General features: G+C 41.6%; 1 protein-coding gene across 9 annotated transcripts in view; it reads right to left on the bottom strand.

Moving 5' to 3' along the window:
• Positions 1 to 24,014, bottom strand: part of mcamb (melanoma cell adhesion molecule b) — a 45,200-nt gene that overhangs the window by 10,704 nt on the left and 10,482 nt on the right. For all 9 annotated transcript variants that reach the window (XM_085243367.1, XM_085243376.1, XM_085243368.1 and 6 more), the window contains exons 2-11: positions 4,277 to 4,401; positions 3,947 to 4,172; positions 3,341 to 3,411; positions 3,150 to 3,237; positions 2,874 to 3,053; positions 1,925 to 2,055; positions 1,683 to 1,818; positions 1,469 to 1,584; positions 1,118 to 1,259; positions 900 to 1,024 (exon numbers count right to left, since the gene is read on the bottom strand). In XM_085243367.1, coding sequence (XP_085099493.1) covers positions 900 to 1,024; positions 1,118 to 1,259; positions 1,469 to 1,584; positions 1,683 to 1,818; positions 1,925 to 2,055; positions 2,874 to 3,053; positions 3,150 to 3,237; positions 3,341 to 3,411; positions 3,947 to 4,172; positions 4,277 to 4,401 — 1,340 coding nt within the window. The remainder of the gene's footprint in view (positions 1 to 899; positions 1,025 to 1,117; positions 1,260 to 1,468; positions 1,585 to 1,682; positions 1,819 to 1,924; positions 2,056 to 2,873; positions 3,054 to 3,149; positions 3,238 to 3,340; positions 3,412 to 3,946; positions 4,173 to 4,276; positions 4,402 to 24,014) is intronic.

The raw sequence follows: 24,014 nt of genomic DNA, 5'->3' as shown, positions 1-24,014 counted from the left end.
CCAGGGCAACGGAAAGCTACGTGACCGTGACCGCTCATTATATCACAGCGGAGTGGTAGATACAAAGCCCTGTACTGCCCTATATAGCACCTAATTTGTTTTTTATATAATTGCGTGGAATGAGTATTGAGTTGAATGTTCTTTAATGGGCAAAAAAATTAATTTTTCTTGTCTTGTTTCGTTTTTTGCTGATCCGAAAATTGATCCGATCCGTGACTTAAAACCGTGATCTGATCCAAACCGTGAGTTTATTGATCCATTGCACCACTACCAACCAGTGCTGCTTAAATCAGTGAGAATCTGATGTGATGTCAGCTAAATGATAATGTTAGCATGCTAATGCTAATTAACCATTTTTACCATTTTGCTCTAGAATGTTAGCATGCTTTAGTGCTTTTAGCACTAAACAACTGCATAACTGAGGCTGATGGACATATCTAACACACACTTTTAATCATAAAACAAATCACTGCACAAAATATCTCGAGGCACAAAATGTCCGGTAGTTGTTGAAACATTTTGTTCAATTTTCCTGCATCTGTATTGCTAATCTGTTCAGAACTTGCTGATTTGTGGTTACTAAGACTATTAAAACTGTTCAAAAGTGAAGACCATACTCTACTAATGTGAAGTCTCACCCACAGTCCACCAGCCAGCTCTTTTTTAATCGTGTGCCGTAAACGGCAAAATACCACAACAGTATTGAAAAGAAAATGCATTTAAGTTAAGTTTAAAATTCAAGTTAAAAATTGTGTTCCACTATTTGTCCCACTGGACGCATTTATCAAAATGGAGGTCCGGAGGACTTTGGATCAACCTGTTGAAGTCACAACTGGAATAAGCAGATCTCTGTTGCGGCTGTGACTAAGCCGAGAATGAGAAGCTTCCCTCTGCTGTACCTTCCCATCAGAAGTTGTCCACATAATTGTGGGAGCAGGAAACCCTGTGGCACTGCAGGTCAGATTAACAGTTGTCTCATAAGTCTCCACTTCTTGGACATCTGGCCCCAAAATCTGTGGCGAACCTGCAGAATGAGTAGCAAGAAATACAACCTTATGCAATAACTATGCAGTCACAAACTTTGGACATGGTCTCATTTAAAGAAAATACAACTCACCCTTAACATTGACTTGAAGTGTGCTGCTGGTTTTCATCCCCTCCATCTCAGGAACGGTCACAACGCACTTATACATCCCTGCTGTTTCTAACGTTGCGCTCTTCACACTCAAAGTGTTGCCTTTTGACACCAACTTTTCATTCTAGACAAAGGTGAACAAAAAAAGCTTGTTTGACTCAACACGTTTAAATGAGCATCTAAGTACTGGGTGAAATAGGTGTTAGAGGCCTCTAGTCAACCTAACTGCTGGTACGACTCTGCCACAGTGTGAAATGATTGTTTTCTAGGTGCATCTTACTTGTTACTGTTAGACAAGCAGTTGTATTGTATATATGTATGTATCTATGTAACCTTAAACCAGGTTGTGGATGTCTGGAGAGAAGACAGGGCATTGCAGCTGGCCTTCAGCTCCTCTCCTTCCATCACCGCAATGCTGTCTTTAGGCGTTATAACAGCAGATTCAAGGTCTGCACACACAGACAGAGAAACAAGGCATACAAGTCAAACAGAGAACCTACTGGTAAAATGTATTTGATGAAAAACTCATCCAGAGTAAAACACTTACAGTTAACCGACACCTTAGTACTCCCTGAGATCTCCTCAAAGTTATCCGTTTCCTGAAAGGTGCACTCATAAACTCCACCGTCTAAACGCTTCACATTAGTCCGCACCATTGTCTTGTTCTCCACAGAGTATTCACTCTGCAAAGTTCAAGATTAACTTTAATGTCCTCAAAGTGCTCAGGAAAACATCGAATTGCAACCATTTCCACATAAATGAGGAGTATGGAAGTGCTGATTTTCTTACATTTTGGTGCTTAATTGTGGTGATTGAGGATGGATAGTTGCCATTGTTATCGCAGCGAAGCTCAAGTGTGTCCCCTTCCTTGATTTTGCCCTTTGGTGACTCCACCCAAATATTTACTTCAGTGGGGAGATCTAAAACACAGAGAGATGAATTCAAGATTAAACTGCAAACCTGAACTATCCTTAAAAATAGGAAACTGAGGCCTGTCAAATCATCCATCCATCCATCTTCATCTGCTTTATCCGAGGCCGGGTCGCGGGGGCAGCAGCCTAAGCAAAGAGGCCCAGACCTCCCTCTCCCCAGCCACCTCCTCCAGCTTATCCGGGGGAATGCCAAGGCATTCCCAGGCCAGCTGAGAGATATAATCTCTCCAGCGTGTCCTGGGTCTGCCCCGGGGCCTCCTCCCGGTGGGACATGCCTGGAACACCTCACCCAGGAGGCGCCCAGGGGGCATCCTTGTCAGATGCCCGAACCACCTCAGCTGGCTCCTTTCGATGTGGAGCAGCAGCTGCTCTACTCTGAGCCCCTCCTGGATGGCCGAACTTCTCACCCTATCTCTAAGGGAGAGGCCATCCACCCTTCGGAGGAAGCTCATTTCTGCCGCTTGTATCCGCGATCTCGTTTTTTCGGTCACTACCCACAGCTCGTGGCCATAGGTGAGGGCAGGGACGTAGATCGACCGGTAAATTCAAAATTTACCGGCCTGTCAAATCAAATTAAGGAAAATATTATTAGTATAATATCCTATAATACTTGAACAATAGTGTTATTTTAACTTAGTGAACTTCATGAGAAACTATAGCATCCATTTCCACTTCAAAATATCAAAACAGATCCATTAAGAAACTTCTTGTAGTTTGTTTCTAGTTTTTCTAGTTTGGTGTGCAAGAACATTGCATGAACTGGAAACCAAATGCAAGCCAGTTTGGTTTCAATTGGTGAAACTCACAGTATACAGTGATGTTAATGTGCTGACTCTCGGTCATCTTGGTCGCTCCAGGGACAAAGTAGATGACTTCGCAGTAGAACACTGCATCTTTGTGCTCCTTCTTAACTTTCATTGTCAGCTCACTCTGGACTGAGAAAAGACCACTCGATTCAATAGTGGTGCTGGAGGTTACAACCACCTCTGAAAGAAATAAAAATACTGTAAACATAAAAGAACAGGACAGACACAAACTGAAACAGCTAAGGCATTCCAGTTTTAAATATCAATCTGCCTTACCACGTGGAGTATTGCGAAGCGGCATGTTGTTTCTGTACCAAGTAATATTTGGCTTTGGGTATCCGTTTTTGACCCTGCAAGACCCAATCTAGTGGGAGAGGGGGTAGGTAAGGAAATTCAAATGATAAAATTGCATCCTCGCATTTTGTAATTTTAGTCTTTGATGTTTGTGATCGCCAAAACCTTTTCACCTTGGATGGAGCTTCTTCATTTACTGATATCCCTGTTTCCACTGCCTCAATTGTAGGAAAGGTTGGTGATTCTGCACAAGACGTAAGAAAGGATAAGAACTAGAAAAGGAAGCATTTAGAAAGAAACAATCATAGATTCTGATAGCTAAAAATTTCAGAAATATTGTAACACTATAGGTATGTTAATACAGTGAGTTCCATAATTTGTTGGACAAAGACACAATCTCTGCCTCCGGACACAGTGGACTTTAAATCGAAAAATCCAAATGCGATTTGAAAGCAGTTTTTAATTTAAGAGGTTTTGCAAAGTAATTGGACCTAAATTAGACAAAAAAAAAGGTAATTGGCCAGGAAAACTGGTAAGCAGTTTCATGAACAGGTGAGGTCTGTTCCATCTTCTTTTGTTTTTCTTCCAAAGCAAATGAAGCAGATACAATATCTGAAGTTGATCCGTTAACTTGTAGCAGCAGCAGTAAGAAATATATGGAAAATATGGAGCAGCATACATTAAGAGAGGATACTGATGACTTGCTTAATGAAAACAACCGTTTCAGTGCGAGAGAGCAGACAGCATAGAAAATGCAATAAAAGCTTTCAGAGTCTTACTAAACACTTGGAGCTGGGTTCGTCCCTCTGCTTCCCCAGGTGTGAGAGTTTTGATGACACAGATAAACTCCAAGTTGTCCCTCACTCCCACATCTCTGATAGCCAGCACAGCAGCGGTTCCATTGACGTTCAAGCTGATCCGATGCGTGAACAGTGTGTTTTGTTCTGCAGCCTCATGCATTGGTTCCTTGTTGTAGATTCTCTGTCTCTCCTTATTAGGTGGCACCTAAAGGTCAGAGTTTACAGAATCAAACATCAATCAAACAGAGAAACGTGACACCCATCACACATCTGTGTGTTTCTGTGCACGTTAAGCTTCACCAAACTCACATAGAACCACTGTATGGTGGTGCCGCCCAGGCCCTCGTCAGTTGTAAACATGCAGGTGATCTGAGCCGTCTCTCCAGCCATTACCTCCACTTTGTCCTCCATGTTCACCTCCACTATGGCCCATGCTGAAAAAAATACAATAAATTACCCACCAACATATATATATTTTTAAAAGAACTGACCAGATTATTAAGCAATTCGGTGCTGCACGTACAACTATTATCTACTTAGCTTTAAACTGATCTCTTTTCAAAGTTCTCATTTAAAAGAGGACCGTTACACTCTGACTCACTGACATGACTTCCATTGCATTATTTTCACAGCTCTGTAGCTGTTGTGTAGCCAGCTGCTGTATGACAGTTAGTGGCACAGTCAGCCTTTATGCAAATATAGTTTAAAATGATATGACTGATTCAGCAAACCAGTATAATGCTGCAACAGGGAACCATCAAGCTTCATACCAGGACACACTTTATTCTTTCTGTCTAGCCAGTTAATATGAGTCCTTCCTTTAGTATCCAGCCTACCCCTCTCCCTGCTGTACGCCTAGCCTCCCAGTACTCCCACTACTCCCATGTACTTTCTTCACTACTTCCTGCCTACTTTAAATTTTCTCTACTAACATTCACTCTACCACCAAGTCTCCTTGTCCTCTTTCCTCTCTCCAAGGATACACCAAACAACTTCTTGGCAGAAAAGCATGTGTTAAATGGTAAAATGGTAAATGGCCTGCATTTGTATAGCGCTTTTCTAGTCCCTAAGGACCCCAAAGCGCTTCACACTACATTCAGTCATTCACCCATTCATACACTGGTGATGGCAAGCTACATTGTAGCCACAGCTGCCCTGGGGCGCACTGACAGAGGCGAGGCTGCCGGACACTGGTGCCACCGGGCCCTCTGACCACCACCAGTAGGCAAACATGGGGTTAGTATCTTGCCCAAGGATATTTGGCATGCAGCCAGGAGGCAGCCTGGGATCGAACCACCAACCTTCTGATTAGTGGCTGACCTGCTCTGTCACCTGAGCTACAACCACCCCAGTGTTGGAGAAATTGTTTTTAAATCACATCAAACTTTTTTTCTGGCCCTGAATTTCTTGCATCCATACCAAGATATATGAAATTCGGCAATAACATCCTTATATCAACAAGAACAATGAACGCTTAACCACTAATGGAAATGGACAAGATGGAGATACAACAAACCCCAAACAGGCAAAGAATCAAAAATAAATAACAGGGAAGAAAGTTGTTGCGAGTCAAAAGAAAGAGGGAGATGCTATGACAGGAATGAGAAGCCCACCCATGTCCACATTAATGTGCTGCATTCCAACATGTCACCCTCTCACAGGAAGAAAGGCCCAATTTACAGGCAACATAGTAGCCCCACTGTTCCTTTATGATCTGCCTCTGAAGACCGAGTGGTTTTTCCCCCTTCCAGGATCTCCTGATGTGAGGCATCCTTTAAATCTAAAGGAGGGACCCCCAATTACACTTTACATCCCAGTGTCTCAGCGGATGCTTGAGATGCCAATGAGAGATATAGCCTGGAGGTCATGAGGCTGCCAGGTTTGATTTAATCTTTCCTGAGTGTCTGTGTATTGTGAGCGATGGCAGGAAACATCTTAGTTTATGTCAATCGAAGCTTAAGAGAATGTAAATATGATTCCTAAGTGTCCTGCAATAAGCAGTTTGAGCTTCAGGAACCACTGACAGTTTTTAACCAGATTCATGGTGAGTACATATTTAAAAAGACTAAAATTACATGTGAGTTAAAAATGATACTGTGTGTTATTTATAACAGTTTATCAATCTAGCTATGAGTGCATAGCTTAGCATGTAGCACTGGTAACTTCTGATCAAACACAAACATGGAAAAGTCCACTGGCACAAAGCTGATTTTACAAATGAAGATAAAAAGATACTAAAATAAACATATGAAGTGGTCAAGCTCACAGTACAGGATGAAAGCAACAAAACAGCCACACACAAAGCAGCAATGTAAGTTTGTGTGTGTGTGTGTGTGTGTGTGTGTGTGTGTGTGTGTGTGTGTGTGTGTGTGTGGAAAACTATGGTCTGAGATCAAAGAATAAAAAAAAGAAAGAAGAAAATCTGCATAATAAATTGATATAATTACCTAATTATTATATTTCTGGATATATACTAAGAAAAATGGAACTGTTTTAAAACCATTTGCATTAAGGGATACAGTTTCTTGTAATAATCTATTTTTATAACTGATGCTCATGGCGGAAAGACTTCAGCCGCTTTAGTCTCTGCACACCAGTTACTGAGTGTCACGGTCCTGGGTCGGGTCGACCCAGTATTTTGAGTTTCTTATGTTTTGGTTTATTTTGCATTATGGATTAGTTATTCTCTGGTGATACTGTTTTGATTACAATTATATTCTGATTCTTTAGTTATCTGATGATGATGTTGATGATGATTATTTCTGGTTTAGGTTTTGTTATCTTGCCCTTATGTTTGGTTTAGGTTGCCTGTGCTTAGTCTTCTCTGCCCGTATGTCCCTCTGTTTGTCCATGACGTCATTATGCCTGTTTACGAGTCTGTCTCTGTCTGGCGTGTGCTTCCTGTTTTATTTTGTAGGTCTGTGCCCTTTGTCAGTGCGTTCAGCTTTGTGCTCTCCCTGTCTCGTCAGTGTAATCAACGTCAGCCGTGTCTCCCAGCTGTTTCCTCTTTGCTCCGTTCACCTCTTGTATTTAGTGTCTGTGTCTTCCCCTACTCGGTGTCGCATCGTTAACGTCTGTTCACCCTCGCTTCCTCTGTGTGCTCCGTTTGCCAGCCAGCCTTCCTGCCTACTTATTCCGTTCTTCCAGTTTAGTTAGTGTTTTTCTGTTCTGCTTCTTACCAGCAATAAAGCTGTGTGTTTTGAATTACTTCCGCCTCAGTGAGTCCTGCATTTTGGGTCCTCTCTTCCTGCCTGCCCACACTCAGACATGACACTGAGGTATCAAACAGGATTGGTGAAGCTATTTTCGGGCGCACTGATTGGTCATTGAACAGTGATTTCATTCAAGTTGGTCTCTAATCTCAAACACAACCTTCTATGGAGCCAGTTAAGTCTGCAGAATAAGTTACCATGGTGATGTATCACCTTTGTAATAGTGAAGACACAGAGTTAAACCTGAAGTTACCCGGATAAGCCCACATCCTGCTTCTTAGGTGGACTTATTCTTGTTCCTGTAACCTGGACACAGTTCAGCTGTCATCACACAGCTGTCTACTGTTACTTCCATTTATACATAAAAAACAGAGCTTTAAGGCTTTGCTATTTATTGTTAAAGTCACAGTTAAGTCGATGACTGATGAAGCTATGGATTTTATTGGCAGTTGTGATAAATTAGAGACAAATGACACTTCCTTTCCGCTCTGTCATCGCTTCACCCTGCTAGCATTACAAAAATCTATGTGCTGTGATCCAAATGATCAAAGAAGACGATGTAAGCGTCGACACTAAAAGGATATTAAAGGTTTTAGCTTTTAGCTTGATACATTACCGGAAATTTCAGTGTGTTTTTTTCCCCCAAACATTTTAAGTAAAATATTGGTGGACACGTGTGGCTGTGCACTCCAAAACTCCAAATATGTATTTTTAGAAAGGACATTATCCTGCGTCCAACATCAAAAGACACTCCATCCAGGAAAAAGTGTCAGATGTGTGGTCTGGCAGTTAAAGTGAATTATCACAACACCAGGACTGTCCACTGATGAGCTCATCACCCACACACATCCCTGCTCCACACCTGTTGTTTCATCTAATCATCATTTCATTGGATAACGCACGTTTACAGTAACAGCTGCCCCCGAGCTAAACCCCTCACTACTGCAACAACAACAAACATACTTCCTTCTCTTCCTCACCTCCTGTCTCTCAACCCCCGCCCCTTTTCTCCCGCTCTGCTGCGTGTTACTGTTTACTAATGGAGCTGGACGGATGCTTTCCTGTTAAAGAAATCCAATTAGTTTCTCCAACATAGACATTTCCTGGCCATTAGCGACGGAAGGACAACGCTGACTCACTCGCAGCACCCCATCCCCGACCTGAGGACTCACCTACAGTAACAACTGGGATTGAGATTGCTGCTGTGCAGTTGAAGCTTTATGTTTTGAAAACTCTTCCCCCATTACGTCTGACAGCTGGAGTGTTTGCTCATGGGAATCTCAATCACATCTCATTAGTAACTTGACCAGTATTCATCTCCACAGTGCATCCATCAGAGAAGCTCCCCGCAATGCATTGGATCGATGCTCTCCTCATGATGAGAGAACGGATATTAGTTGTTGTGCAGCGGATATCAGACTTAAATAAACGTGACAGAGAAAAAGCTGTGCAGCAGAAAGCTGGACCTCTCCACGGTTTCCACTTTGCAAATGATATTCTTTCCACTAACAAGTGTTGAGACAATGATTTCACATACTGATGTTGGTATTATTATATCTAAAATAAATCGATTTCCTTACCAATGTGTTTTCATGTTTTTCACAAATCTTGATGTAGGAAAAGGTCAGAAACTTTACCTGCCTTGTTTCATTCAAGTATCCACTCCGTTTTCCATCATGCAATAGGACCGTCAGTCAACTCTCGATATATTACGTGTTTATTCACTCTTATGTATCAGACCAAGCCATTGAGGAGGCCTCTAAAAATCAGTATGCAGCATGACAGCAATCCCAGAAATAAAGGGACATCCTCAGCAGCAACAAGAACAGGGAGTCCTGCAAAAGCTGACAGAGAGCTGTTCAACTGCTCATTAAAAAAATCTAATCAGCTAATCACATGGAAGTAACTCAATGCATTTAGGCAAGATGGTCAAGATGACCTGCTGAAGTTGGCTGAACGTGGCGTGGTTGTTGGTGCCAGATCGGCTGGTCTTAGTGTTTCTCAAACTGCTGATCTATTGGTAGTTCATGAAACACAACTATCTTTGGGCTTTAGTCTGAAAAAGGGTTTCAGACTTTTTTGGGTGAAAATGTCATTTTGATATCAGAAAACAGGAGAATAGCCAGATAGGAAGGCAGTAACAGTAACTAAAAAAAACAACAACACTTTTTACAACCAAGGTATGCAGAAGAGCACCTCTTAAGGTGCAACATGCTGAACCTTGAAGCCACAGCAGCAGAAGACCATATAGTGTGCCCCTCCTCTCAGCTAAGAACAGGAAACTGACCTCAACAAAACTGGCCAGCAGAAGATTCGAAAAATGTTGCCTGGTCTGAAAAGTCTCAATTTTTGGATGTTAGGGTCATAATTTGGCATAAAAGACAAGTATGGATCCATCCTTCCTCATATCAACGGTTCAGGCTGCCAGCAGTGATGTAATGGTGTGAAGGATATTTTCTTGGCAAACTTTGGGCCCCTTTGTACAAAGTGACCATCTTTTAAGTGCCACAGCCTATGATCACAGTGTTTCCATCTTCTGATGGCTGCTTGCAGTATAATATTCCTATATAACCATGTCACAAAGCTCAAACCATCTCAAACTGTTTTTCTGAACATGACAATGAGTTCACTGTACTCAAATGGCCTCCACAGACACCAATTCTCAATCCAACAGAGCATTTTTGGGATGTAACGGAAAATTTGGCATCATGGATGTGAAGCAACTGTGTGACGCTATCATATCAATATGGACCAGAATCACTGAGGGATGTTTCCAGCTCTTTGTTGAATCTATGGGGTCTCTGCATCCATCCGGGGTGGCTGTAGCTCATCAGGTAGAGCAGGTTATTGGTTGCTCCAGTCTGCATGCCAAAGTATCCTTGGGCAAGATACTAGCAACATGTTGCTCTGCAGTGCATCCATTGGAGTGGGAATGTTAGATAGAAAGCACTTAAGCAGGTGTGAATGTGGCATGTTGCATAAGGTTCTTTGAGTGCTCGGGTAGAGTAGGAAAGTGCTGCACAAGAACCATGTTTCTCTGTCTTTCTCAGCAATCTTTCATCTCACCTGATCTACTCCAATCTCAGCATGTATAATAATGGGGGATTGGAGCAGTTTAAAGTCGAGTGTGAAGCCGCTGAACAGGAGGAACCCAAAGATGAGATCACTGCTCATCCAGATAATTTCACTAGATCAAAATCAAAACTTAAAAAAGAAAAAAAAAACTGAATGACTGAAATCTACTTTTGAAAATGCCATCATATCAGTGATTGCACTAGTTGTCACAGAAAATGAAAAGTAATTTGTTTTTGGAGTGAAAAAATTTGGACTTCAAATTCAACAATAAATCAAAGCTCAAAGCTTTTTCTTCTTTGTAGGAGGAGGAAAACTGAATTCTGGATCTTACACATCTGCATATGAGAGCTCCATATGTGTGTCAGCACTGATAATCAAGCCTCAAAGAGCTCTCAGTTTGCTGTCTCAGTTTAGCTGTCCCTGCAAAGCACAGTCCATCCCAAAAGAGGGTGCACTGTATTCAAACACAAAATTAGACCCACTTAAAGATAAGAGGCTCACACGGCAGAGGCGCGCAGGATAAGAGACAATAAGCTCAAGAGGAAGTCATGTCAAAGACTCGCAGGAGTCTTTGATTTCATTGTTAACAAAACAATTGGTTGCTATCTGTTACTGTTTGATTAAAAATGCTTCCTGCTGAGCTCTTAGCATCTGTGGATGCTCACCCACACCTACAAAATCTCATTTCTTTCATGCCTCTGACTATGATAACAAGTGCAGGCAATTTTGAATACATACAAAAGTCTAGTTGCTGCTAATCAGCAAGCAAAGTGAAGCCAGGGTGCATTCATTTTAACACTGCAGGCCTCCATCTGACAGGTACAGAGCACAGAAGAAATGGTCCATGTGGTCGTTCAAAGCCTGGAATCTGTTTTACGTTTAGCACCGCGATGGATTCATTGACAGGCCTGAGTCTGCCGCCTGTTTCCTCTGGCAACGAGCCCAGACCGCAGATGATCGCCAAAGGAGAGGGCAGGACGCACAACTTCAGCACATTCACTGGCGTTTTACTTAACGGTCCTGTGCTCTTTTTAAAATGGTGGTCTAGGTGAGGAACAGCGCCCCACAAGGATGGCTTGAAAATCCATCGTTCACTCATTTTTCATCCAAGCTGACACCGAGCCAAAGACAACAAATACCTCACCACACCTACAGACAATTTAAAAAATCAACAGTTACCCAAAAGGAGAAAACTGAAGCACACTCATGCAATCCCACAGACAGTGCACCATCACGGTGCCCCACAGGAAACCCTCCACCCCCGTTTCTCATTTTCTTAGTTAACGTCTCTTTTGATTTTCCTCTGTACATAACACAGATACAGATGATTATCATTAAAAGTGCACAATTAACTTTAGCTAAACCAACAGCTCTGTGAAAAAAATAAAACATTTCTGCATTACATCCTTATGATCTGTTTCAGGGAGATTTCATCTTACACCGCACAGGAGGGAAATTCTACTTCTTTGTTTTCCAGTTAGATTTTTGACAGGAAATAAAGTGCAGGACCGTGACTCCAACAAACACCCCCCCACCCCACCCGTGTGAATACGTTTAGCCAACATAATCTATCGGGCTTTCCTTCCTTAACCTGTGTTGTCAGTGCCTAAGCAAATATTGTAGGGAAACTAAAGCCTGGCATGTTCATTTTCAAAACCCTCCAACTTGACAGATTCATTTATTACCGATATTTCCTGACTGTCTTCATAAAAACTGTGTTTTCTCTGTTTTAAATAAGAGCAAGAGCAAGATTTCAGGTGAAACGGGGGCGCTATCTGTCAAAATATCCCAAATATGGAGGAACAGGCTGATGTTAAGTCTGCTCCCTGAAGGGGCCAGAAGCAGTTTCTCAGATTTGACAGAAAGAAAAAGATCAGATCAAAGCAAGCAGCGGCCGAGGAGACGATTACTAAGGTCGATGGAAAACAGACATAGGAAACCTGGCGTGGTTTTTTTGTCTGTCTGTGAGATGTGCGCTCACAGACGCACACACACGTCACTAAGCTGTAACTACTGACCTGAACTTAAGCCTCGGCTCATGAAATAAGCACATCGTTATGTTACTGCAAACATCTGAGAACAGCTAGCACATGACACACTTCATTCTCTGCTACGTCTCATTCGCTGCTCCCCAAACGCTTAATTCAGTGAATTTGCTTGTATAATCAGCTTCCTCTGTCCCAGGGTTACATTTTAAGGTGCTGTATTAATATTTACATAGCAAGGATTCCCTCAATTCATGTTTATGCCCAAAAGAAAAGTCTGAGAATCCGCTGGATCAAAACATGAATGGACGACCATCGAATGTTATACTCCAGAGAAGAAGAAGTAACATGGAGGCAGCAGAGCTTATCTCTCTGTACTGCGAGCTGGTCAGTCCTATTTTTAATGGCCATAATCTGTGCGCTATCCTGTCTGGTGACAGCACTGCTGAGAGGCATAAAGGCAGCATAAACAGGACAGCTTAAAAATAACAAGGACCGTATTGAATCTAATTATAATTAATATGCTAAATTTACTGCCCTGGACTCTGTCGTGAAGAACAGGATGCATGCCTCCCGTGTATGTAAACCAAATAATTTCCCATATGCGTGCTGGTGAAATGAGGCGACAGCTCGGTGACATGTTTCCAGCCCTCCTACATCTAAGAATAACAATGGCCTATCAAGCTTGTTTGCTTATATGATACAGCAGATCATATACCTCACTGACACCAGAAATAGGCTGAGAGAGTGAGAGGGAGCATGAGGAGGACGGTGCCTCAGCCAGGCTGCTTTTTGTACAGATGTAAATAAGTCTGAGAAAAGTGAATAGACCATAGATGAGATAGATCAGATAGAGAGGAGGGAAGAAAGAGGGAAAGAGAGGAATCAAGGTGGCTGTACAGGTTGTATTTAGGTCTCTGAGAGTTGCTGTGGCCTCTGACATTTATCACGCCGTAATCCCTCAGCGGCACACTTGCTGTATCTAACACGGAGGAAATGCAATCAGGCTAAAGATAAAGGAGAGAGCCATTCAAAGTGCCAGAACTTTTATTTGCTCCTGACAAGCTTCAGGGTGCAGTTTCCCAGTCGGGTCATGAAACGGCTTCAAAACCACTCAGCAGCCAGGCATTTGTAATGACAGCTATTCAAAGCAGCTGCATTATCACAGAGAGGCAGCTATGGCTTTGCAAATGTTGGAACTGTAGTCTCTGTAAATTTTTCATCAGCCTACTTAATGTTTTTACCTTCCAAACAAGCTGTCTCCCCTTCATGCTGCAGTCGGGCTTTTAATCATTTTTTTTCCCCACACAGTACAAAAGAACAAAAGATCGTCAGGTGAAGATATCGCACATAAAGAGAAAAAACCTCAGACGATACCGTGAATTAAAGTTAAATCACTAAACATTAAATCTTTGCATATTTAACAACGTATTAAGATCTCAATATGGTTTATAAAATACATTTACAAGTCAAACAGACTGTATAAAGTGCAGCTAAAGCTAAAAAGTAATAGTTGTTGAAGCAATAGGAGTTCACTCACTCCTGATGAACGGTGTGTTTTTGAGGTGACCTGACGGTGAACATAAAATACTGCAAAGTATTTAATTAAGCTACCGCATTGGTTTTTTACTTCCTTATTTATTTCTAAGTGCTGACATTATTTGGTTTTGGCAGTCATGGGGTACAGTCTAAATCTGATCTTTTTTGATCCCTCGTGGTTGACTAACACGTTTGTCCTATAGCAGCTACCGTAGCTGGGATTATGCCATTGAATCCTGAGGGATATGAAAACAGAATCTGCAATCTAATGACATGTAGCGGAGAAAATTTCACACAATTGCAGCTTTAAATGAGAAGATCATAATCTGCATTTTTGGTTCATCTTGACATCAAGAAAAGATTTTCTGCTAACTAAAAATACTAACTCCCCACAAATGTTTTTTTTTAATCTTTGTATAAATTAGTTTAGCTTGTAATTATTTTTATTATTATTAAACATTGATAAAGTAACTGTTGAAGTGGAAAAGTAAATTGCCGGATGTAGTTGGCATGTTGGCTAGCTAAAAGGTCACAGCTGGGCTAATATAAACACAAGAGGAACGCTGGAGAGGCCCAAAAAGGAACACTGATTATCTTTTTATTTATCAAATAAACAAAGAAATGAAGACGTTTTAGCTCAGTGGCTGAGCATGTACCCGCATGCCGCAAAACCAAATGTAGCAGCCTGGGTTTGATTCTGACCCGAGGCCACGTGCTCTCTTTCTCCTCGCTTTCATGTCTCCTCTTCACTAAAAACATCGATTAAAGGCAAGAAAAGCCCCCAAAAACGATTTGGGAAAGAAGATGGAGGATGGATGGATTACACTGATTACATTGAATGGATCAGTAGACTTTAGTTATATTTCTACTAATAAGAAATGAATGTTGCGTTAGCGTGACCTTGTACCTTTGTCTAAGATCAAGGAGGCAACAAAATAATTTCTGATGTTGCCTTTAGTTGCAATGGCAGATATGACTAAAAATAAAAGCTAAAAATAAAATTGCTTCCTCGAGTTTCCTTAATTGTTTATGGATACCATCCCCTTCCTCTGCATCTTTCTCTTTCCCTCTTCGAACATAGCTTGCTATAATCTACGCAACTAAAGTATCTCGCGTGCAGCTGGAGATTAAACTGCACCTGCTCATGTCACAGGACTCACGGTTGAATTAGTGAAGCTAAATAATATCTTCTTATCTTGTTAGAAAGAGTTTTAAAATGGATCAAAGTTCTTATCTATTTACACTATTAGCACTATTTCATTTCAAGATTATGTTACGTAAAAAATAAAGTATTGATGCGTCTATAACTGAGATTCTTCTGTTTTTTTCGGCTAATAACAGGGCTCAGTGAACAGGAATACATCCACATTTATTCTTTATCTCTAAATAAATAAATGCCATTGACTTTCTCTGTAGACATATTCGACAGATTGACAAATCCACTGTAGAACAACTGAGTTTGGTCAACTCGTCTCAGTGAAATGGTGCAAAAGAATGTAACTCTTGCAAACACACAGTGAAGTCCTTGTCACATGAAGCATTTTAATGCACATATGCCACGCAAGACCAAGACACCCCCCCCCCCCCCCCCCCACACACACACACACACACACACACACACACACATCTCTGGCACAGCAGGCACATTTCTCCATAATGCCATGAGTAATCCACTCAAATAAAAGAAAGATTGACTTTTCTCCAGCATGGATTAATAAATATACATGATGTGTCACCACTGGATTTTGTTACGCATTTCTCATATCTTGCAAACAATTGTGCATGCTGTATTCGTGCAGATAATCTTTCATATTTTTATTATCCACAGTTCACGAAGCCAATTGTAAAGGATCTCTCCATTAACGCGTCAATACCAGAAGCCTCTTAGACCTGGGTGATTGTTCTGGTTTCCCTTCATGAATATGCATGCTCCTTTTTACCCTGTTGGCTTGCATTAGCTGTTACAAGTTAGTGAGGCTTTAGGTAATTAATCAGGACTCCCATGCAGAGGAGACACTGATGCAACTTTTGGCCAGGCGGATGGCTCCATGTTGGCTGAACACAGCAGCTCTCATGAGTACCTGCCGACAGCAGCAAACAGAAGCAGCATCTAAAAACTGGACTCAGTGTGAACATATCAAGAGCGATTCAACCAGATGACGCTCATCAGTATCAAACTAAGCACACATTTCAGATCATTAGTGCTGAATAGCCAGCTAATCACGCGGGATGAACGCACGTAGAAGGAACTTGCTAGATCTGAAACACAGCTGGAAGATTTATTTGCACAGGTGCAAACAAGCGTCTTTTCTCTTGCATTTGAAGTCATTAGAGTGAAAATTATCCAGGAAGATAACAGCTTGTGTGTGTTAGAAGAAAATGAGTACCAGTCTGATTTCTTTCTTCTCCTTTTTTTTTAAATTGAGTTAAAAATATCCAAGTTGTTATAAATGTTTTGGTGTAATGACGACGGCAGAATGGTTTTATAAGCTGCCTTTGTTTCTGGAACTTGGAAAAAACATCTGGGCGTATTATTTTATGCATGAGATAATATTCAATCAATCAATTAACCAAAATCAACCATTAACAGATGAGTTGAATCAGCTGATGGCAAGTTATCTGGTTAGGTGTTGATTTTGCTGTTTAAGAAAATGTTGAGCGCTGATTCAATCTTTAGGGCACCGTGAGTGATTTTGACCAACACTAACACTACGCAGGAGGTCGGAGTGTACAAACAAGTGCAATAAACACCTAGAACATAACATCACCTGGGATACTGGGACTGTTATGAAGGACCGCACCAATAAAGTTATATAAAGCTTATAAAGACAGTAAATTAATCACATCATACATGTTCTTACACTTATTGCCAGGCAGCAGCCTAAGCAGACAAGCTCAGACCTCCATCTCCCCAGCCACCTCCTCCAGCTTGTCCGGGGGAACACCAAGGCGTTCTCAGGCCAGCCGAGAGATATGAAAAATTAAATGAATTAATATTGATTAAAGTAATATTGAGCAGAATTGATGCTCTATCCACTGAAACAGGATGCTGTGCCTGGACACCACATATTTAGCAATAAGCTGAAATCAATTCTGCTCAGTATGACTTTGATCTCTTTATAAGATTACTGGTGCGGCACTCCACAACAGTCCCAGTGTCTCATGTGGCCCATTGGGAAAATTAAATGCCCACCTCTGATCTAAAGGACAGTTTCACAGTATTGCTTTCATTTACAGCCGTGCGCCTGGAAAATAGAAAAAGACAGAGAGAGGAAGTAAGAATTAACTTATTGTACTTTTAAAATATTTATGCATTTAAAATGCATTAATTAGACCTTAGCAATTTACAGCATGCAGACTGTAAACTATGATAGTTCAATTTATCTTTAATTCTATATAAAAATGTGTCTTCTTTTGGTCCAGAGAAACGGCACCTGTGATTTTTTTATTGCATCTTTATGAGATTATTTTTGGTGGGGGGGTTCTGCTTTTACTAGACAGATGCTCTTCTGATAAAAAAAAAAAAAAGAAGATGTGGAGAAGGAGACTGGGCGTTTTTATGTTTTTGAACAAAGTCAGAGGCACACTAGGTGCAGACTTAGCTCACCAGGATGCCACCTTCTGATGTTGCACAGACTTTTAATCAAAGAAAGAACTGAAAGTATTATAGATGATAGAGGAAGCCATATTGCACTGCATTGTGAGTAGGAACAGAGCACTCCTCTGTCTGGGGCCCGCGCGGGATCAGGTGATGTTTAAATTGTTGAGTCCAATGACAAAGAGATGGACGGTGGCAGCTGTAGCAACCAAATTGCACGTTCTCACAATGCTTCAGAGAAAACAAGGTCAACTTGTCACGCTGACCTGCCAGACACTTTCTCCAGCACACACAGATCCCCGGGGTGTTCTGGAGCCAAATGCCGGCCAGATCCACTCAACATGCCATCAGAATTAACGTTTTCCAAAAAGGCAGAGGAGACGGAGTACACAAAGAATGTAAATACAGTGGAGAGAATCAGAGCAGACCACACATCAGGGGAGATAGCGAGGGACTAGGCTGACTATATTACATTTCAGCGGACCACCTGTTACAGTGATCAGGCGAAGCTAGACCTGGCTCGGGTCTCAGACTGTGTCTTTCAGAGAGGGCTCTGCTGACTCACAACTGTTACAACAGAACACTAATAAACCTTTGAATGGCTCTGTTATAAGGTCACCTCTGACAGCACTTGAAGTGTTTTAAACGGAGCTGTGGAAATTAAAAAAGACAGAGAGCTCTTTCTTCCCTCAACAATTAGCTGAAAAGTTGATGTTAAGTTAAGGAGGAGGAGGAGGAGGAGGAGGAGGAGGAGAAGGAGAAGAAGAAGAAAGAAGAAGACTTGTGTGAAAATGCATTTTAATATCCCAAATATCACCACCCTGTTATTGTGAAGGCAGCACAGGTAGCTTCACTCTTCCTCACAAAACTAAAATGACACATAGCACAGCATTCATGGAGGATTCTACCATTACTTTATCCATGTTTTCTGTCATGTCACCTGCATATACCTGGAATAACGCCACCTTAAATCTACCAACCAGGCCTCTGCCAATGGTGAGGTAAGCATAAAGACCGTCTGGCTATGACCGGTGGGTTTGTTCAGTGAGTCAACGTTTTCTTTTCCTACTCGAATCACCAGCGTTTACTTTGTCATTCGTCCCATTTTGCTATCGTGATTTCTCCTAGTAACATAATCCTGACAATCCAGAAGCTCCACAGACACTTTCATAAGCCCACACGAGTCACATTGAAAAACTTTACTCCCATTTTTTGATTTTTTAATAAACGCCAAGGAAAATCAGGGCATTTAAATTAGTGTAAGAGTGCTGGAAATTTCTGAGCAGTCCCAGAACATAAACAGATCTGTGGACAGGCCTTCAGCAGCAGGTTTCAAAGACCTGAGGCCAGCCCCTCTTTGATACGCAGCTCTTTGGTCTTCCCTCCGCAGCTACGCTCCAAAGAGAGTTCACTCCCTTCCCCGGCCTTTGATAATTACTTTTTCAACAAGATGTACTTCCCCGTGTTCAGAGTTTCCTTATTATTCTATTCTGCTATGCCCACACACTCAGAAACTCACAGACTTTTAAAAATGTGTCCACTCTGTGACTTTTGACTTCATGTAGGATGAGGTCATTTTCCCATGTCTAATTCCACTACTCTCATAATATTAAAAAAAAAAGAAAGAAAACACTGTGTAATTACTCTCACAATCTGACACACTGATGCTCACTTGCGTTACTGTCTATGAGTGTAGTGGAATAAATCTCACAGGGCCATTTCCTTATATCTGCTCCCATAATGGTACAAACGCCCCCTTCATCCTCTTTCCCACGTCCCAAGACTGCAAAAACGGTCTCCGTAATCAGATGCTCTGCGAGCAACCAGCAATAAAATAACACACGTAGTTTGGAAGTATGGGAAAGGCCAACAGGGACAATATTTTTGTGCTACGCTGATCGTAACGATACAGAAACCGAGAGGAGGGAAGGGCAGGGGGGGCAGAGAGCGGTCTCATGACATGGCTTCAGAAGTATGAGATGTGTGCTGTGTGCTGCTGGCATATTGTGGCTAAAGATAGATCCCTGATACACAAACTTCAAGCTTGCAATCCACTGACTCTGAGGTGGACAGAAATAACGATTCATTTTGTTTTTACATCCTTTGTGTGCAGATGTCGTCTTTTTAAGTGTTCATTAAAGCAGATAAAACGACATTCTTAAAGTGCGAGTATCACAAAGACTAATTCTTTAGCAGCTGCCATTCCTAGAGCCTGAAAACTGACAGGAGTGTATTTTTCTCACTGCACTTAACGCTTAATTCATACTTCTGTGGTCCACACGTGCAATGTAGTCTCCATAAGTGGGGAGTGTCGTTGCCACCCCTCGTTTCTATATATATTGCAACAAAGTTTAAAACAGGTTTAGAGTTTTACTGAAAGTAGTAAAACTTTTATCTTTTAACTTTTTAGGATCCCCAGAAAACCTGGAGAAGGGTTGCTCAAGGCTGCTTTAAAAATGGCTCTTTGGAAGCTAAAATATAAAGAAATGAGGGGTGGCTCAAGACACTACGAGCCTTTAAAGGGCTGCAGTGGATTTTTGGTTAATGCCGTTATTCACACTAACGTCATCTCAGGATCTCACAAAAACAACGCCAGCGTTGATGCTCACACATCTCTTGCTCACATGCTTTGGTCGCCAAAAGCTTTGCCTACTTATCACAGGACAAATAAAAAAAAGTCCGTTTTAAATGCCCCACATGCTGCGGTGTTTGTGCTGAATTATGAAGCAAGCCATGCGGCGAAAACAATGATCTCTTTTGAGAGCATCAGCTGTTTCTACTTCGAACGCAGACTGAAATGAAATGAATGAATCATATCAGCCACTTTCAGTGTCTTGAATGTGCAGCGTGACCCAGATACACGCAAATATTTCAGTTTCATCTGAAAAGAAGGAACTTTGTTTGGAAAAATAAATTAGCTAGAACATTAAAACTAATGAAGTTTTAAAACATACCCTAATAGAAGAGGGGGAAACACAAACAGTGGAACCGTTAACCAGCAGTTATCTGCCATAACTAAATACTGTGAAGCCGCAGCAAACACACCAGTCTGCTCTGAGGAGTCAGCGGCACGGCGTCAGGGCTGAGAGCTCGTAGGTTGCATTAGGTTAAAAGGATCCTAATGTGCATTAGATCAGCACAAAAACAACATCCATTATTAAGCAGGGTGTTGAACTAACAGAGAGCAGGCCGAGATCCCCAACAAGCCTCCCATCTCCACTTGCGCCAGCACAGCTCCCGGCGGACACATTAGGTCCAAGGATCAACACGCGTGTGAGCAGCTTCTACATGCTATCATGTTCGTGCTGTAAACAACACAACAAAGCATGGAAAATGAGATGATTTAAGTGTTATTGCAGACTGACACCAGGTGCACAGTGGTACACAGAAAGTAAAGGCTAATTTAACCCATGCAAATTAAATCACAAACCAACATGTTATATGTCAGGGCGCGCTCGGTTAGTTCTTATTGTTCCACACAGCATTTCTGGCTTTGGTTGTGGTCTCTGAATGTGAGACATCTTGGACAGTGTTTTTATTCCTCCGTGCAGATTGTCCCAGAGATTTGAGCTCTTCAAACCTTAAGTTTAAGCTGCTCTTATTCTCTTTCATCCACCAGATATTCACCAAATAAATTCCAAGTTGAAGGCCACACTAGTCTGTCCACCACAGGCCAATCATCCTGTCTCACCTGTCTCACGCTCCACACACACACTCCTTTGGTAACAGCACCCAATGAGAGCTACATGAGAAAAAAAAATCAAGATTTAAAAAAGAATTGTAGTTTTTCCCTTTTCAATAGCCCAACATATGACCCACACACCGACAACACTTAGCACAGAGACACAGAGAGACTGTGTGTGTGTTTGACCTCAGAGCTGCAACAAGAGACGGCGGAGCACTAAATCAGCTTCGGGGTGGAAGAGAGACAGTTTCCCCAGCAGTGCATCAGCCTTTGACGGAGACGATTCCACATTCCTCTGCAGCCACTGCTACTACTCCCTCACCTTTATTCTCACCAATTACATAACAATTCCTCCAATATATGATTGAAATTGATGCTGTTTGAAGCCTCCATCTCTGCTGTGGTTTCAAACTGAACTTTAGATCTCAAATTTAAAACACATGCACACTTTTTTCCACCCCTCTCTCCTGGGTGTCATGAACTGCTTTCAAGAACACGTTAGACTGTGCATTATGCCAGATTACATCAGTCGCACAGAGTTTTCCAACAGCTTTGCAGGTGTGCCCGCAGTGGAGTCTGCAAACCACAGTTCACTCTTGAACAATGGAAAATCAAAGGCCGTCCTCATAGACTCACCTTGTTTCCATCTCAAACTCCTCTGACAGCATTTCTGCAGGTACCGGTTTTACTATTCTCCTGCTTTAATGTCTCATTGATGTTTTTCAGGGTCACATATTCGCAGCCTGATAGCCTGCAGCTGTGTGGATACTCTTAGTAAAAGTTCTTTTCTTTGATAAGATTTTTGAGATATAAATGTGGTACTATACTCTGTAAAGAGAGAATTCTTGAGTTTTTTATTTCGTGGTAGTTATTGAGATCGTGTCTCAAAAATGTCCCTTAAACCTTTAGTGTCTCTCTTGTTCAGCATAGGTCTGGAAGTCTGCCTTCCACAAGGAGTGTAAGCCACAGAAGGTCAGCGCTGCAAAGGCTGGCTGTTTGCAGAGTGCTGTATCAACGCAAATTAACCAAAATTTGACTGGAAGGGAAATTTTTGCAGATTTTTAATTAAAGTCCATTGGAGAACTTTAAAAGAAATGACAAATAAAATTTGCATTTCATTAGGAAATTAAGGTCCTAGAGTCTGGAGGAAGAGTATAGAAATGCAGAATCGAAGGTGTTTCTGCAGTCAGTGTGGATTTGCCATGTCCTCCTGATGGTGTTGGTGGCTGGTGGGTCCGTAGTGCTCTATCAAGTCCAAAATCATGTTTCCATCTGTGGACGAACCAATTTTCCTTTCCAGCAGCACTTAGCACCTGCCCACATTGCCAATGTGGGCCAATGTGGGCAGGTTTGCTGATCTCGTTATTAGCGTGTTTGATTGGCTAAACAGCCCACCTGACCTATCAAGACAAAGATGAGAAACACCCATCTCAAAAATTAGAGGCAGGCCAAAGGAAGCCAATGATGCAGTGATTTGTCATAAAGAAGCCACAACAAAGTATGGACTGTGTGAGTGAACACACTTGGACATCTCTGTACTGTAAATCCTTTTTGAGTGACCTTAGGAAATATTCCAATAATTGGAGATTCTGGATTTCTGGTCTGCATTAAGTATAAATGATAATCGTTCAAATTAAAGTAACGAAAATAGTATTAGTATTTCTCTTTACACATGTACACAAAAACTCTTTATGACCCATAAAGAGACATTTAATAGCAAAGACTCCTCTGCACCAAACATTGTTCCCACCATCACATTAAACTGGCATTCACCCATGTGATTATTCATGCTTGTGCTTGAATTAGTGACTGTGCAGTTTCTCGAACTCTGCAGAGAGCCATGCTGTATTTTTATATAAAGTACAGCTCATATAATTTGGCTCATAAAGTCTCACCATAATTTTTATCCCGAGGCCAAAGCATCAGCTCAACTCATCCTCCTCTAAGAAAGCAGATCCAGGGACAGGAGCATGCATACGTTCAACCTACATGCATGCAATATGATTTTTGTCCAGCTGTTTCCAGGATGTAGCCCAGACATATTCTCGGGTTTTGGGTTACCCACAGCAGAAACGGGGGGTGCATACACAAATGCAAGAATGTCAAAGTAGAGAAGAGATTGTGCACTCATTACAACAGGATGATTCATGGTTGTCACATTAGTAGAAAGGTTTTTGCGGCGTACCATGATATAAAAATCATTTCCTTACAAAATGAGCAAAGTGTGAGTTTTGCAATGTCACCAGCGTTATGAAGAAATTCTGGAGAGAAATTCTTTCACAATATGGTCACCGGATCACACATCCCACATTCTCTCTGACGTTGTGAAAGTGTTCGTTTCAACATTTAGGTGAAGTTTCTGCAATGCTCGAGAATGTTAATCATTACTTAAGGCCCGAAGATCACTTAAAACCATCAGTTTGCCATCAGAGTCGGTGTGACTGACAAAAATCATTCAAACATACCAGAATTTTAGTCTGGAAGTAATAAGCTGTCAGTAGAAATTGATCTATTTATTCTTAAATAGTCTCAAAAAAGTTTTTGACATTAGTAATTTCATAACCCAGATCTTTAGATTGTCACAAAAAGTCTGAATTTACAAAAGTAAGAGAGGTTTTGCAGGATTGGTCAATACTGAGAGCTCACATATGCAATTTGTACAAGCTGGCCACTTTATTCAGAACTGCAGGTGATTTCAGCAAAGGTGCTGAAAACATTTTGGTCCGTGATGACATGATAGCGTCACACAGCTGCTGCAGATTTGTTGGCTGTGAATCTCCCGTTTCACCACATCCCAGAGGTCTGTTTGACTACAGTGAATTCACTCTCATGTTCAAGAAACCGGTTTGAGATGATCTGAACTTTGCGACATGGTGTGTTATCCTGCTGGAAGCATCTTATCAGCTCGAAGCGATCTGACCTCTGACATCAGCAGGGCATTTTCACCCAGAGA

Source organism: Mchenga conophoros, linkage group LG14, assembly GCF_057382185.1.
Source record: "Mchenga conophoros isolate Kocher_MC1m ecotype Shallow Benthic linkage group LG14, M_conophoros_male_GT1.1, whole genome shotgun sequence".
Taxonomy (NCBI): domain Eukaryota; kingdom Metazoa; phylum Chordata; class Actinopteri; order Cichliformes; family Cichlidae; genus Mchenga; species Mchenga conophoros.
The sequence above is the reverse complement of the archived record's forward strand: the minus strand, read 5'-3'. Positions and strand labels throughout refer to the sequence as shown.